A 17,143-nucleotide genomic window follows, 5' to 3' on the forward strand; every position below is an offset into this window, starting at 1 on the left:
GCCAAAAACCGTAAATCAAAGGCATCAATTCTTCTTTGGTCTTCTTATTCATTATCCAGCTTTCCCAGGCATATAAGGTGACTGAAAACATCACAGCTGGGTCAGGCATACCTTAGTGCTTAAAGTGTTATCTTTGCTTTTTAACACTTAAAAGAGGTCTTTTGCAGCAGATTTGCCCAATGCAATATGTCATGTGATTCCTAGATTGCTGCTTCTATGGGCATTGATTGTGAATCCAAGTAAACTGAAATCCTTGACAGCTTCAATATTATGTTATTGATATGCCCATATAATTTATAATCCAAACAGGGCCCTTGTGAGAGTAACGGGGAACTATGTTCATAAATATGCAGGACTAACAGGCATAAACTAGGGACTGCTCTGGGCAAACCCACAAGCGGAGTCCCTCTGGTTACAATGCCTGTGTTTGACATTTTTAAAACTTCTTCCTAACTATTTAATTAGGAAACTCTTTTCTGTGCTAGAAGCTGCCAATGTAAATGGTGTTCAGATTTCAGCCAGCTCCTTCTCAGGAATAAAATGGGAAGACCTGCTCCCAAATGATTCCAGATTCTCTGCCTTTGGCTGGTAGAAGACAAGAGCGAAAGGATTTCACATACGCAAAGGAATCAGTACTTTTCTGACTATAAATGAACACATAGCACCATGAAAGAGCAGAATCTTCAGTTCTGTAGTCTATTAACTCATTACTTCTGCACACCAATTTAAAAAAAAACAAACAAACTTTGTTTTTCGTTTGTTTGTTTCTTATTGCAACAGTATTTAGTTCAGCACCATACATCCAGGTATCCAATCCTGACACCTTCAAGTCATTCTTGACTTTTCTTCATACCTCACCATCCACATCAATTCAACACCAAGTCTGCTCAGACTTACCTCTTTACAACCACCTCTCCTAGGCCATCCACTCTTCATCCACTTGTCTTTCCTACTTAACTCCCCCCAAGCACCTCTTCCCACATGACTTTGACCTCACCAGGCCTGCCAAATCCTTGACCCGACAGCCTTTTCACTGTGTTGTCCTCACTTCCTTTCCTACTCCACACAGAGTCATTATAATCACTTTTGCCAAACTTTCAACCCTTTTGCCCTCTTTGATACTCAGCTGGCACAAACACCCAACCAACTCCTGTTAAACACAATGGTAGATCCTTATTCCTCATCTAACCTGCCCTCACAATGCTTTCTTTACTTGGCTTCTAGGACGGGGCTGTCCTGGTTCCCCTCTTGCCTCGTTAGCCACTCCTATTAGTCCCTTTTATTGGTCCTTCCTCAGCCTCCAGATCACTAAACAATGCAGATCCTCAAAGCTGAGCCCTCAGACTTGCTGTCAAAGTCCATGGCTTTGAATACAATCTCTTTGCTGCAAACTGCCAATGAAAAGCTCCAGCCCAGACTTCTCCCCTGAACGCCACGATCTCAAACTCAATTTCCTACCCAATGCCTCCACTTGGATATCTACACAGCCAATACCAAACTCTTGACTCCCCTTGACCCCAACTTGCTCATCCCAGTCTTCCTCCATCTCAGGACTGGGCAAATCCATCTTCCAGAAGCTCAAGAAAATGCCTAAACTTATCCTTGCCTCCTCTTTTGCTCCCACTTCCACCTGGTCCATTGGCACATCCAGTCAGCTCTCCTCCTCTGCAGACCACTAATCACCACCTCTATACCAGTAGCACCCTGGCCTGAGCCACCATCATGTCACCCTGGACTATGGCCGGCAACTCCTAACTGGTCTCTGGCTTCCCCTCTTCAGTCTGCTCCCCACTCAGCAGCCTGAAGGATTCTTTTAAAACTAGCCAGAGCGTGTCACTCCTCTGCTCAAAGGTCTCTAACAGCTTCTCATCCAACCCAGAAAAATCCAAAACCCTTACCAGGGCCCGTTAAGCCTACATAATCTCCTTTGACAACTCCCGCCCCACCCCATCTGACACAACACCACCTCCTTGTGGTTCCTCAGACACACCAGGCACACTCCCACCTGTCGCCCACACAACGTCCTAAAGGGCTTCCTTCAATTCCTTTACTCAAACCCGACCTTCTCAGTGCCAAGTTTAGGCTAGTAACTTAGTTTCCTCTGGATGCCCTTCCAGGTTCAGATGATATGATAGCTCCCAACATAAGAAAACTGGGAGCAAACACGTGATTTTTTCCTGGCTACACTTCCCTGCTGATGTTCTTTGGGTATGGCAGTTCCTCAAGACTTCTTGCTATGCTTTTCTAGTTCTAATTTCTTGCCACGCTGCATTCACCCCTATGACATATTTCTAGCTGCCTTTAAAAGCACACACATTTGCCAAACAAGATTCCTATGGGATGGGGGGAGATCTTTTGCTATGTTCCTCCTATTCAATATCAACTCTGGTCATATGGTTTAACTTCTATGACTCCCAGAGCTCTGCATGTCTGTGTCTCCCGTTCTTACTTTGAGACTTGATACTCTTGCTCTATGTATGGATTTATTCTTTTTTTTATTATTGTTATGCTTGTTTTATTTTGTTTGAAGAAACTCATTCTCTTCCACATGAGTTAAAAATCAACAGTTATTAATAATATCTTACCAATTCCCATCGAGTCAATTCCAACCCATGCATCACTTACTCAGCCCAGGAGGCCTAAGAGAATCTCTAATGATGAGATACCTCCCCCATCTCTCTCAGCGGCCCACTCAGCCCACCTGAACCGAAACTAACCCCTGAAGTCACTTTGTAGCTAAATAACAAGTTGGCTCACAAAATCATGAACATCACCCGTAAGTACTGTGTTCCCTTAAAAAATTACCTATATTAAGACACCAAATGGTCTTTAAAATAAAGATGAAAATGTTAGGGGGAAGGGGAAGTAGATTAATGGAAACTGAACAACCAGAGAGCACAAAGAATGAAACCAATGTCACTGAACAACTTGTGTAGAAATTGACTGAACGATAGCCTAAACTGCTGTGTAAACCTTCACTGAAAACACAATAATTATTATTTGAGAAAAAAAAAACCTCCTGGGCATCACATCTATCAGTCTTGCCTCCATTCTCACTGCCCACTTAAGTTCAAGCCTCTGGTACCTTCTAGGTCCCTCTGGCTCTCCCTGTCCTAACCCTCCTCTACTCCAACCAATCACCCCAAAAAAGAATCAAGAGGCCTTCCCATGGGCTCCCACAGCACTTTGTAGGAACCCCCACTGCAGCACTCACCCTACAGTGCTGGAATCACCCGACCAGTGCTTTTGGCTCACTTTCTACTTGAGAGAGAAAACAGAGTAAGTAAGTTGTAAAGTTTTATACACAGATCCTGACACAGCATGTGCTCAATAAGTATTTGCTAAATGATGTCTGCAACAGGTATTTGTTCTTCCTTCTCCTATCTGCACCCAACACCAGTTCACTCTCTACACTATTCCCAGATCACTCTTCACTGTTCCCAAAGCATGACCTATCAGGATTTTCCCCTGATCAAAACCCTTGAAAAGCTTTCAACTGACAGAACAGAAACTTGGAGACTTAGCCCATCATTCAAGAACCACCCAGAATCTAGGCTCTCTGAGCACTGTTCTAAAATTGTCCCCACACCCCTCCCTTTCTCTCTCTTCTGCCAAGCAGAACTGCACGGACTTTGCTGCTCTGACCTGGCTCAGGCCAATGATCCTTGCACTGTGTTCTCTACCATCTCGATAGTTTCCAAATGAGGTACATTTCAGTGCCACTGCCCCTGGGGCCCAGTATCACTGACAGTCCTCTTCCCAGCTCTCTACTCCCCCCCTCCACCCACATGTCTCTCTTTACAGCAGAATCAATTTTATTTGGGAGATATATTTTAAAGTCAGTAAAAATCACCTATCTTTAAAATCACCTTTGAAAATCCCTTAGGAGTACCATCCTACAATCTAAAATACCCTCTGCCGATGCACTGAGGGGCCATATTGTAAGGGAAAAAAAAAAAACCCAGAATCACCTGGACTCAATGAGATGCTCACACAGGTGGCTAAAGGGAAACGGAGACCTACTCTGCTCCTGCTGGGACATCAACTAGAGCAATTAAATCATACTGGACTTCAGGTCTAGTTGCCCCCATGAGCTACCGCCTCCACAATCTACAGCCTCCATTGCCATGAGACCAAAAGAACTGGATGGTGCCCAGCTACCATTACTTAACATTTTGATCAAGGACTCAACAGATGTATCCTGATCAAAAACGGGAAAAAATGTGGAACAGAATTTCGAATTTCTTATAGAAAGAACCCAGACTTACTAGACCCATTGAGGCTGGAGGAACCCCCGAATCTGCTGCCCTGAGAAAATTTTTGAACTCTGAACAAAAACTCTCCCCGGAAATCATGTGCAAACTAACCAACAGTTTAGCTGAATTAGTAAAGAATGTTTGCCTTGAGCATTGCATTCTTTTAAAGAATTATCTATATGAGATCAAACTGACAACAGTAACTCTAAAATATACCTGAGTAGTTTATGGGGTAGTGAGTCTAAGTCAATGGTGGTAAGATAATATGGGGAGAGATAGGGACAACGGTCATAGAATGTGAAGAATGTAACCAACGTCACTGAACTGTACACGCAGAAATTGTTGAATGGGTCTGTTATGAATTGAATTATGTCCCCCCAAAAATGTGCGTATCAATTTGGCTGGGCCATAATTCCCAGTATTATGTAGTTGTCCTCCATTCTGTGATTGTAATTTTACGTTAAAGAGGATTAGGGTGGGATTGTAACACCCTTACTAAGGTCACATCCCTGATCCAATGTAAAGGGAGTTTTCCTGGGGTATGGCCTGCACCACCTTTTATCTTACAAGAGGCAAAAGGAAAGGGAAGTGAGCAGACAGGGGGGACCTCATACCACCAAGAAAGCAGTGCTAGGAGCAGAGCGCATCCTTTGGACTCGGGGTCCCCGCGCGAAGAAGCTCCTAGTCCAGGGGAACATTGATGAGAAGGCCAACAGAGAGAGAAAGCCTTCCCCTGGAGCTGACGCCCTGAATTTGGACTTTTAGCCTGCTTTATCGTGAAGAAATAAATTTCTCTTTGTTAAAGCCGTCCACTTGTGGTATTTCCGTTAGAGCAGTACTAGAAGACTAAGACAGGGTCTATGATCAACTGTATACATTTTCACCAAAAATTAAAAAAAGAGTTAAGATCAAAATACAGTTATTTCCAGGTGTACAAAGACTAAGACAATAACCACCCATAGACCTTCGATGTCTTTTAGCAAGAAAAGTGAGCTAAGAGGGAAGGAATGGGATGCAAGAACCAACATGAATATAAAAATTGATAGCATATGTTGGGGACTTTCAATGCTGACTGTAAAAAAATCACAATTTTCATACTAAGATAGGTAAACTGAAAACCCTATAGACAATAATGATAAGGCAGGTGGGTAGCTGAAGCATGCTCAAGTCTTTAGTGACAATGAATAACCTGCCTGGGCCAATGAGGCAAAGAAAACCCACCCCAGAGACAAATCAATATCCATGCATGCAACTTCTGTTTTCACTCATCAAAGCTGATCTAATTGAAAAACCGACAAGTGAATAAACTATGCTGTCTCTTCCTCTAGAAGATCTGTGTTGGCCTTAAGCTTTCAATATTACAGAAAATCCTGTTTCAAAACTTCTCTTTAGAGGGAAAAACAATCACAATGCCAGCTGTAAAATCAGTTGAAGACGTCTCTGTGAATTAAGGTAAAAATCAACCACTGTACTTGAAGATGTCCGTTCACATCTTTCTTACTAAGGGACACCACAGTGAAGCAAATTCCAAAACCACGTTTTAAGGAATTCTAGAATGGTATCCTTACCAATAACCTCATTTCCAAGAGAAAAACACCAGGAAGCAAGTTCTCTCTCGTTAAAGAGGTTTTTCTTCTTTTGTAAACCAACACTTTAGGTAATTTTATACACATCAAATCATAATCCTACATCTGGAAAAAAATATTAGTATTGAATATAATGAATGTGTGCAATCCACCTTACCTGACAGATATCACTTATTCGGATAAAACTACCTCTACCCTGGACGCTGCCACCATAATACAAAGCATGGGCATTTGGGTTAAACAATACAAATCATTCATCCTCACTCTTTACAAGTCTAAAGTTGGATTACATCTTTCAAGCACATTTTTGGAGATAAAATTAAGCCTTCAACATTCTCCAAACCACAGTAAGCACCTGGCTGGTTTTAAAATGTTAACAGCAGTACATCCTTCCTTCCTGGAGTTAATCCCAGCAGATGACCCCGGGGTGGGGGCTAAAACCAAGGAGTCAGAGGAGTTCAGCCAGCAGGATCCCAAAGACTCCCGCTCGTGGGAAAAGCACTTGGTTTTCAAATGCCTTAACCTTCACTGAAAACACAAGTATTAAAGCTAATCTTATGTTGATTCAATACAGAAACGACTTCAGAGTGATTTAAGAAGAAAGGAAGACAGGGAGTATCATTACCGGAAGAGTAAAGAAAGTAGGGTGCTTCGCTTCATCTTCATATTTGCCTTCTGTTGAACTTCCAGCCTCCATCGACTTGGATGTCGTGTTCTTACCAACACCCATCATTAAGAGAAAAGAACTGGTTTTGCACAGCCGTTGGACTGGGGTGGCTGGAAGTGAAGGCCTATTCAAGCGAGGAGCCCAGGAGTCAGGGTCGGCTCTTCCAGTGCCGGGGGCACTTGATTTTCAGGCCAGGCTGAGCCCCACAAGCGCCATCGCTTAGCACCTAAAAAGAAAAATTGCAGCCAAATTACCTCAAAGCAGACAAACAACACAGGACACAGCTGTCGCGCTTCCTGTACAGAGAAAAGTCCGGTTACAAGTTATACTCCAAACACCCAAAAACAAATTACTTATTACACTTTTCATGTATGTACCTCGCTTCATTTACAGTCACCCCGATTCTGAATTGCCCCCTGAAGATGAGGACCACTAACCAGGATCATCAAAACTATTAGAACATTAGGGAGAAAAAAATAGCAAAGGTATTTCTTTGACATGCATGTGGTATATGTCTTATGGCCCAACACTATCCAGAACTTTCTGCAATGAATGAAGATGTCGTACATCAGCATAGTCCAATATAGTCATCATTAGCCACACGTGGCTAATGAGCACCTGAAATGTGGCTACTGCAGCTGAGAAACTGAATTTTTCATTGCATTAATTGTAATTAATTTCAACTTTAATTGCCACATTTGGCTAGTAGCTACCTTACTGGACAGTGAAGATATAACCAATTTACCATGATTGGATGAATATCAAAATAATTCTGAAGTCCCTACATGGTTCCAACTAAGCAGAAGGCACTCAAAAGCATAAAAAAGAAGAGATAAAATCAACCTAGATTTAAATGGCCATACAGAATTTCAGGAAGGTGCAAGAAGAGTTCTACACAGGCTAGAAATGCGTGGGGGGAAAAAAGGGTCAAAACATTTGCTATCAATCAAATGACAATATAAACGTACAGAAAAAATCCAACCAAAAAAAGTGGGGGGGCGCGTAAGGTGGCAAGAGATGAGAAGTGGTGGGGGTGTGCAATCAACACTACTAGACCAAGATCCACCACCTGTCTGTCAGCTTGTCATACTGTGGTGGTTCGTGTGCTGTATGATGCTGGAAGCTCTGCCACTGGCATTATAAATACCAACACAGTAACCCATGGTGGACAGGTTTCAGTGGAGCTTCCAGACTAAGACAGACTAGAAAGAAAGGCCTGGTGATCTACTTCTGAAAATTAGCCAATGAAAATCATATGGATCACAACAGAACATTGTCCGATATAGTGCTGGAAGATGAGCTCCCTAGGTTAGAAGGCACTCAAAATACACAGTAGCTGCAACAATGGACTTTACTATACCAACGATCATGAAAATGGTGCCGGACCGGGCAATATCTCATTCTGTTGTACACGGGTCACCAAGAGTCAGAGCAATTAACAACAACAAACAGAGAGAGGATGAAGACAAAAGAAAGAGCAGGGCAATGATGGGGAAAGGCTTCAGGCAGAGGGCTACAAAAGTCCAGGGAGGGGCCCGAGCACCCTTTGCTAGTAAGGCAGAACACTAGGGACAAAAGTAGCAAAGGTAATTCTTTGACATGCATATGGTATATATATTATAGCCCACCACTGTCCAACAGAACTTTCTGCAGTGATCAGAATGTTCTACATCTGCACTGTCCAGTGTGGTCGTCACTAGCCACAGGTGGCTACTGCGCACTTGAAATGAAGGGGGGAAAAATAGGAGGAAGAAGGGGGGAAGACTGGATGCTGAACAAAGAAATGTGCTCTTGGAAGTTGGGCTGTAAAAAGTCCCAAAATGACAGAGTATTCCACATCTAAGTAGACAAGTTTGAGATGAAGAAAGCCTCGAGGCCAGAAACTACACACCAGCCTGAGATCAGAGCGTTTCATCCCCAAAGGCTGGCCTTGCTGTGGGTAAATGCCAAGGCCCAGAGGCAAAAACACCACAGATAAAAAGGAAGGGCAAGGTTACTTTAGGGTCTGTGCTAGAATCTGCGTTAAAATCAAAAGCAAAATCGCCTAGGGAACCTGATCCTGGGGTAAGTTTGCCAACCCCTGGCCCCCACCACCTCTCTGCCTTGGTTGTCTGTTGCCATTCCAACTCCCGGCAATCCGGCGGAGTAGAACTGCTCCACAGGGTTTTCAAGGTTGTGACCTTTTGGAAGCATGTGGCCTTTCGGAAGCAGATTGCCGGGCCTGTCTTCTGAGGGCCTCTGGATGGGTTCAAACTGCCGACCTTTCAGCTAGTGGCGAAGCACCACTCAGGGATGACTCCTCTCTTCCTACCCCTTGCAAAGAAAGAGAGGAGAGTAATGCAAAGTCGCTTACTATCTTTATTCTTAAAAGAAAATCAACAACTAAAAAAGTAAATTTGTCCATTTTTTTTTAGCATTTCATAGTCACGAATACAGTCCAGCAGGAAAGATATTAAAAGGTCTAAAAGGAAATATTTGGCATACAAGTTCTGCATAACCAAAAATCTCCAAGGTGAAGAAAGGGCTAGGTCCGCCGTTCCCCGACAACACGACAAAGGGAAGAAAGGCCTGAGGGATAAAAGAGCACGTTCCACTAACGATGAAAAGGATGATGGAGACAAGGATAGTCGTAAGAGGAGTTTTCCATTTAAGTGATGGCTGAGTACCAGGCACATCTCTGACCTCTCATTATCTAAGTGGCAATTACGTCTCACTAGTAAGCATAACATCACTTGATTCCTACACTAACCCTACAAAAGTGCAAATTGAGCTCCAGAGAAGTAACTTGCCAAAGGACACACTGCTTTAAAAGGTGGAGCAGGGTTCATACTGGAATCAGTATCTCAAGCCTGCCCTAACTGCTTATAAGGCTGTCCTTTAAACGCTCTCCCTGACTGAATATAGTCCTGGCCAGCTGGTCTTTAAGCTCTATCTCCGAGTGACTCTTGCTGTGTGGTTTCTGCTCTCCTTGTGATTTTTGAGGAAGCTCCAAGGGACAGAGGACTGCCTGGGCTCCTTGGCCAGGGGTAAGGCCCACCATGCTCACTCAGATCTGGAACTCCCAAATCTATGCAACTGTTTGCCCCGTGGCTACTCCACAGCACAAGTAATCATCATTCTCATCATTATCAGCACAACAGCCTTTTTTGTTGTTGTTGAAAACTCTTTACTTTTAAGGCAAAGCATTTTAGGCAAAGATTACAACATTTCACAATTCTGGAGTTGTGAAGGATCTACTGAAACACAGAGGGAGTCCCCCTAGGGCAAAAATGAACTCCAAATGAATTATACAAAGCCAGGCAGAATGTGGGTTTGGCTTGCTTGAGTAATACTTGAAAATTTTTCAAAAATAACCAACTACAGATTTCACTATGCTGGGCATTATTTGACTGGTTTAAAAAAAAAAAAAAACTTTCCTAAAATTGTCTGACCAACATCCATTCTCAGGCGGTTCTTTGGACACCAGTCACTTGTGTAGGGATGATTTTCCAATCACGGGATAAAAGCCTTAACAAAAATTTGGCAAATAGCGGTCATAAAGTGCAGTTGGTCCACTCAGAGCTGCCTCCAAGATTTCTTGTTTGCATCTGTGAGAGTAATTGTTAAATAATAACTCCTTTAGTTCTCTAGCAGAGCCCTGGTGGCGCAGTGATTAAGTGCTACGGGCTGCTAACCAAAAGACTGGCAGTTCAAATCCACCAGCAACTCCTTGGTAACTATGGGGCAGTTCTACTCTGCCCTGTAGGGTTGCTATGAGTCGGAACTGACTCGACGCCAATGAGTTTTTGGTTTTTCAGTTAGTTCTCTAGTGAGAAAGCTTTCACTGAAGGGCCCTAAAAAGGTGCCTTAATGACTGAGCTCAGCAATATTCTCAAAGGATTTATAGACGTGGTAACAATTCAGGGATTTAAGAATGATACGACCCAGATACTTTTCTTCTCCTATCATAATGCAATAAAATAAGAGTTGAATTTTCCTAGCACTTACAAGTGTTTAATTTATAACTAGCAGAGAGAAGGACTAACTCCATTTTCAGATTCTTTTGGAAAACAAAACTGGATTTGGTTCACTCAAAACCTGTTTTCCAAAGAAAATGGCAAAAGTCAATATACTAGTTAATGCAATTTAAAAGCTAGCAGTTGTTTATGTAAATTCAATTTCTGATGACCTTTTCTCCAGACATATATATGCGTATCCACAGGGCTATGATGACAGTGGCAGCTCATAGACCTGTAGCTTTTCTTTTTTTTAAATTCTTTATTGTGCATTAGGTGAAAGTTTACAGAGCAAATTAGTTTCCCATGCATAAGGTGATCCTTGACATTGGCTGCATTCCCCACAATGTGTCAGCACTCTCCCCATTTTCATCCTAGGTTCCCCGTTTCCTTTCGTCCTGATTTTCTAGTCCTTTCTGCCTTCTCGTCTTTGTTGCCCTTTTGATCGTATATAACTGATTGTTCTAAGCAGCGCGTTCCTCTCGGGTGTTACTGTGTATTTTATGGGTTTGTCTACGGTTTGGCTGAAAGCTGGTCTCCGGGAATGGCTTCAGTTCCAGGTCAGAAAGGTGTCTTAGGGCCATAGTCTTGGAGGTTCCTCCAGTCTCTGTCAGACCAGTTAAGTCGGGTATTTTTTGTGAATTTTTTGTTCTACAGTTTTTCTCCCACTCGGTCCAGGACCCTCTGCTGTAATCCCAGTCAGAGCAGTCGGTAATAACAACCTCTGAACTCATTTCTTGTTCTATCCTGATGGCTCTAAAGAGTTGTCCATACTGCAATCAGCAGGATCATTCAACAGAAACTATCATGCTCTTTGATGGACTCCTAATTATCCTTACAATGACATTCAAATTCCTTAATAAGGCTGAAAGGTAACTGAAACCTACCCCAGCCTCCTTTCCCATTCTTTCTAAACTCCTACTGTGTTGTCATTTCCTGTCTTTCCATTCCTGGGAAGTACTGAGCCCTCTTCTAGCCCCCAAGTCTTTGTATGTGCTGTCCCTCCAAAGCAGACACCCTTCCCCTCACCCTCTTCCATTGGGTAACTCCCATTCATGCTTCCTCCAGACCATCACCCTCAGCACATGTCTGAGACCAGGAAGATGGTTACAATACACTGATATAACGTCTGCCTGTCTGTCCCCAGCCAGAAAGCTGCAGGAAGAAGACGCAGTATGCAGAGGCTCACTACCGAGCCCCCGGCATCTGGTGTTGGCACACAGATCAAAGCCTCCCAATATTTGTAGAATGAATAATGTCAAAAGAAAAGGCACCTGATACAACGTGGCAGTCGTTCTTTCTTTTAAAACTCTTACTAAACTGGGAAAAGGCTGCTCTTCCCTTGACCTGAAGAATACCAATCAGAAATTAAGAGTCAACATCGAACAACTGAAAGAACAGACACTTCAATGTCAGGGACAAGACAGGAAAGCTGGCGTCACTGCTCTCGTTCGGCTGACAGAGAAAGATGAGGGAAGTGTCGGAAAGGAAAGACCAGATTATAATTATACCAAAAGACAGGAAAATCCAAGAGGATCTATTAGATTGCTAGTTATAAAATACAAGAGCAAAACTCTTTAGACAGCAATTGACTCAGACATTTGTTAAGCACCTACTCCACTGGGTGTTAGACCAGTTTTCCCAAACATCAGCAGTAAGCATTTAAGCTAGAAGTTGGCAGACTACTGCCCAGGATGCCGTACGGCCCCAGTTAAGAATAGTTTTAAAAGATTATAAACAACAACAAGAAGGAAAAAGAACATGTGACAGAGACCATCTGCCTGCAAAACCTAAAATATTTATAGAAAAAGTTTACTGACCCCTGCAGATAATAAGATGAAGGAATCGTGTTTAAAATGGCAGTAACAACATTAAATACTTAAGAATAAATTTAACAAAAAAGTGGGACATTTATGAAGAAAACTATAAATTGTTACTGAGGAACATAAAAAAGATTTGAATAACCAGAGAAACAGATTAAATTCCTGGATAAGAAAGCCACGATAAGGATATTCATGTTCCCATAAACATAATCTATATAAATTCAATAAAAATCGATTAATACCCCAAGGAGGGGAGGCTTGACTCACTGATGTTAGAAATTCCCCTGGGAGACTAATAAAAAATAAACCTGTTGCCATTGAGTCAATTTTGACTCATAGCGACCCTACAGGACAGAGTCGAACTGCCTCAAAGGGTTTCCAAGGAAAGGCTGGTGGATTCAAACTGCCGAACTTTTGGTTAGCAGCCTTAGCTCTTAACCACTATGCCACCAGAGTTTCCATAAGACAAGTAAGAGAGAGAAAAACAGGGAATAAGAACGAGTGGTCCCGGTGATAGAGAAACTGCATTGATAAAGAGAAGGGTTGCGCAGCGCATTACTGTAAATGCTGTCAGTAAGTTCTACACCTGTAAAAAGCTGAATTGGACGAAGTTGTGTGATATATTTACAACAACAACCAAAAAAAAAAAAGTAGCTTGTGAAGCTTCTTATGTACAACTAAACACCTCATGGAATTTGGTGCATTCGTTTAGAAATTTCAAATCATGGTTTCATGGGACATTCCAGTTAACTAGCCTAATACTTTGTTTAGTGCTTCTACCCTATACCTCATTACATAGTGCCTGGGGTCTTAAAAGTTTGCAAACTGCCATCCAAAGCATTCACCTAGAGCAACAGAGGAAGAAGGAGAGTCAGGAATGTTGTTAGGTGCCCTCCAGTTGGTTCTGACTCATAGCAACCCTATGAACAACAGAACAAAACACTGCCCGGTCCTGTGCCATCCTAAGTCATTACTATGTCTAAGCCCACTGTTGCAGCCACTGTATCAATCCATCTCATTGAGGGCCTTCCTCTTTTTCGCTGACCCTCTACCAAGCATGACATCCTTCTCCAGGGACTGGTCCCTCCTGATAACATGTCCAAAGTATGTGAGATGAAGTCTCGCCATCCTCGCTATCAAGGAGCACTCTGGCTGTACTTCTTCCAAGACAGACTTAATCGTTCTTCTGGCAGTCCATGATATATTCGATATTCTTCACCAACACCATAACTAAAAGGCATCAATTCTTTTTCAGTCCTCCTTATTCATTGTTCAGCTGTCACATACATATGAGGTGGCTGAAAATATCATGGTTTGGGTCAGGTGCACCCTAGTCCTCAAAGTAATATTTCTGGTTTTGAACACTTTAAAGAGATCTTTGGCAGCAGACTTGCCCAATGCAATACGTCGCTTGATTTCTTTACTGCTGCCTCCATAGGCATTGATTGTGGATCCAAGTAAAATGAAATCCTTGACAACTTCAATATTTTCTCCATTTATCATGATGTTGCTTTTTGGTACAGTTGTGAGGATTTTTGTTTTCTTTATGTTAAGGTGTAATCCATACTGAAGGCTGTAGTCTTTGATCTTCATCAGTAAGCGCTTCAAGTCCTTTTCACTTTCAGCAAGCAAGGTTGTGTCATCTGCATATCGCAGGTTGTTAATAAGTCTTCTTCCAATCCTGATGCCCCATTCTTCTTCATATAGTCCAGTTTCTTGGATTATCTGCTCAGCATACATACTGAATAAATACAGTGAAAGGATACAACCCTGACGCACATTTCTCCTAATTTTAAACCATGCAGTATCCCGGTTCTGTTCGAACAACTACATCTTAATCTGTGTACAGGTTCCTCATGAGCACAATTAAGTGCTCTGGAATTCCCATTCTTTGCAGTGTTATCCATAATTTGTTACGATCCACACAGTCAAATGCCTTTGCACAGTCAATAAAACAGGTAAACATCTTTCTGGTATTCTCTGCTTTCAGCCCAGATCCATCAGACATCAGCAACGATATCCCTGGTTCCACATCCTCTTCTGAATCCGGATGGAACATCTGGCAGTTCACTGTCAATGTACTGCTGCAAACATTTTTAAATTACCTTCAGCATAATTTCACATGTGTATGATATTAATGACACTGTTCAATAATTTCCACATTCTGCTGGATCATCATTCTTTGTAATGGGCACAAATATGGATCTCTTCCAGTCAGTTGGCCAGGTAGCCGTCTTCCAAATTTCTTGGCATAGACAAGTGAGCACTTTAACCATAGCATCTGTTTGCTGAAACATCTCAACTGGTATTCCGTCAATTCCTGAAGGCTTGTTTTTCACCAATGCCTTTAGTGCAACTTGGACTTCTTCCTTCAGTACTATTGGTTCTTGATCATATGCCATATCCTGAAATGGCTGAACAGCAAACAATTCTTTTTGATACAGTGACTCTGTGTATTCCTTCCATCTTCTTCTGATGCTTCCTGCATTGTTCAGTAGTTTGCCCACAGAATCCTTCATTATTACAATTTGAGGCTTGAATTTTTTCTTCAGTTCTTTCAGCTTGGGAAATGCCAAACGTGTTATTCCCTTTTGGTTTTCTAACTCTAGGTCTGTGCACATTTCATTATAATACTTTACTCTGTCTTCTCGAGCTGCTCTTTGAAATCTTCTGATCTGCTCTTTCTTCGTCATTTCTTCCTTCCACTTTAGCTACTCTATGTTCAAAAGCAAGTTTCAGAGTCTCTTCCGATATTCACTTTGGTCTTTTCTTTCTTCTTAGTGACCTTTTGCTTTCTTCATGTATGATGTCCCTGATGACATCCCACAACTCTTCTAGTTTTGGCCATTAGTGTTTAATGCATCAAATCTATTCTTGAGGTGGTCTCTAAACACAGGTAGGATATACTCAGGGTCATACTTTGGCTCTGATGGACTTTTCTTCGGCTTCAACCTGAACCTGCACATGAGCAATCAATGATTTGTTCTGCAGTTGGCCCCTGGCCTTGTTCTGACTGATATTGAGCTTTGCCATCGTCTCTTTCCACAGGTGTAGTCGATTTGATTCCTTTGTATTCCATCTGGCTAGATCTACTTTATGTGGTTGCAAAAAGGTATTTCCAATGAATAAGTTGTTGCTCTTGCAAAATTCTATCGTGCTATCTCTGGCACTGTTTCTATCATCAAGGCCATATTTTCCAACTACTGATCCTTCTTTGTTTCCAACTTTCACATTCCAATCATCAGTAATTATCAATGTATCTTGATTGCATGTTTGATCAATTTCAGCCTGCAGAAGTCGATTTAAAAAATCTTCAATTTCTTCATTAGTGGTTCGTGCGTAAATTTGGGTAAGTCATATTAACTGATCGTCCTTGTAGGCATATGGATATTATCCTATCACTGACAGTGTTGTACTTCAGGATACATCTTGAAATGTTCTTTCTGAAATGAATACGACACTGTTCCTCTTCAATTTGTCATTCCCAGCATAGTAGACCATGATTGCCCAATTCAAAATGGCCAACAGCAGTCCATTTCAGCTCACAAACACCTAGGATATTAATCTTTATATGTTCCATTTCATTTCTGACGACTTCCAATTTTCCTAGATTCATACTTCATACACTCCATGTTTTGATTACTAATGGATGTTTGCAGCTGTTTCTTCTCATTTTCAGTCATTCTACATCAGCAAATGAAGGTCATGAAAGCCTGACTCCATCCACGTCATTAAGGTCAACTCTACTTTGAGGAGGCATCTCTTTCCCAGTCATCTTTTAAGTGCCTTCCAACCTGAGGCGCTCATCTTCTGGCACTATATCAGACAATGTTCTGCTGCTATTTATAAGGTTTTCACTGGCCAATTTTTTTAGAAGTATATCGCCAGGTCCTTCTTCCTAGTCTGTCTTAGTCTCGAAGCTCTGCCGAAACCTGTCCACCATGGGTGACCCTGCTGGTATTTGAAATACTGGTGGCATAGCTTCCAGTACACAGCAACATGCAAGCAACCACAGTACGATAAACTGACAGATGAGTGGTGGAGAGTAGGAATAGGAACAGGAAATGGAATGTGTAGCTAACTGTCTCCATGAACAACTGCCTCCTTTGCCATGAGACCAGAAGAACTGGATGATGCCTGGCTACTATTACTGAACATTTTGATCAAAGATTTTATAGAGGTTGCTGATCAAAAGAAGACAAATGCAGAACAGAATTTCAAATTCTCATGTAATCCAGAATTTCTGGAGCCATGGATGCTGTTTGAAGACCCAAAACTACTGCTTTAAGATAATCTTTAAACCTTAAACCAAAAATATCCCGTCTTCTTAAAACCAAACAATACTTTAGCTTAACTAGAAAAGAACGTCTGCCTTGAGTATTGTACTCTTTTAAGATCTAACTATATGGGATCAAGTGGACAACAGCAACTGGAAAGATTAGACAGAAAACTTAGGGGCTAGAGAGTTTATGTTAATGGAAAAGAAACAATTCAGAAAAGGAGGGTGAGAACGGTTGCACAACTCAAAGATGTGATCAATGTCACTGAATTGTACATGCAGAAACTATTGAATTGGTGTATGTTTTGCTGTGGATATTCTTAACAGCAACAACAAAATGAACTATTTTTAGAGAAACCCAGTGGTCCATGTGCTTAAGAATCACTTGGGATGCTTCTTTAAATTACAGGTTTCTCTTCCGGCAAGATGGCACTCTAGGCAGAAACACCACGCCGTCCCTCCACAACAAAGATCCGAAAAACTAAGCCAAACAGAGAATCAACAATCCTGAAACCCTAGAACATCAAATGAAGAGAT

The 17,143-nt window shown here is 41.9% G+C and overlaps 1 protein-coding gene across 6 annotated transcripts in view; it reads right to left on the minus strand.

Moving 5' to 3' along the window:
* The window catches only part of SLC23A2 (solute carrier family 23 member 2), a 125,586-nt gene that overhangs the window by 60,251 nt on the left and 48,192 nt on the right, over positions 1 to 17,143 (minus strand). For all 6 annotated transcript variants that reach the window (XM_004383041.2, XM_023737530.1, XM_023737529.1 and 3 more), the window contains one exon: positions 6,468 to 6,735. In XM_004383041.2, the coding sequence (XP_004383098.1) occupies positions 6,468 to 6,575 (108 nt within the window). In that variant the 5' untranslated portion in view covers positions 6,576 to 6,735. The remainder of the gene's footprint in view (positions 1 to 6,467; positions 6,736 to 17,143) is intronic.

Source organism: Trichechus manatus, unplaced genomic scaffold (assembly GCF_000243295.1).
Source record: "Trichechus manatus latirostris isolate Lorelei unplaced genomic scaffold, TriManLat1.0 scaffold00104, whole genome shotgun sequence".
In the NCBI taxonomy this organism is placed as follows: Eukaryota; Metazoa; Chordata; class Mammalia; order Sirenia; family Trichechidae; genus Trichechus; species Trichechus manatus.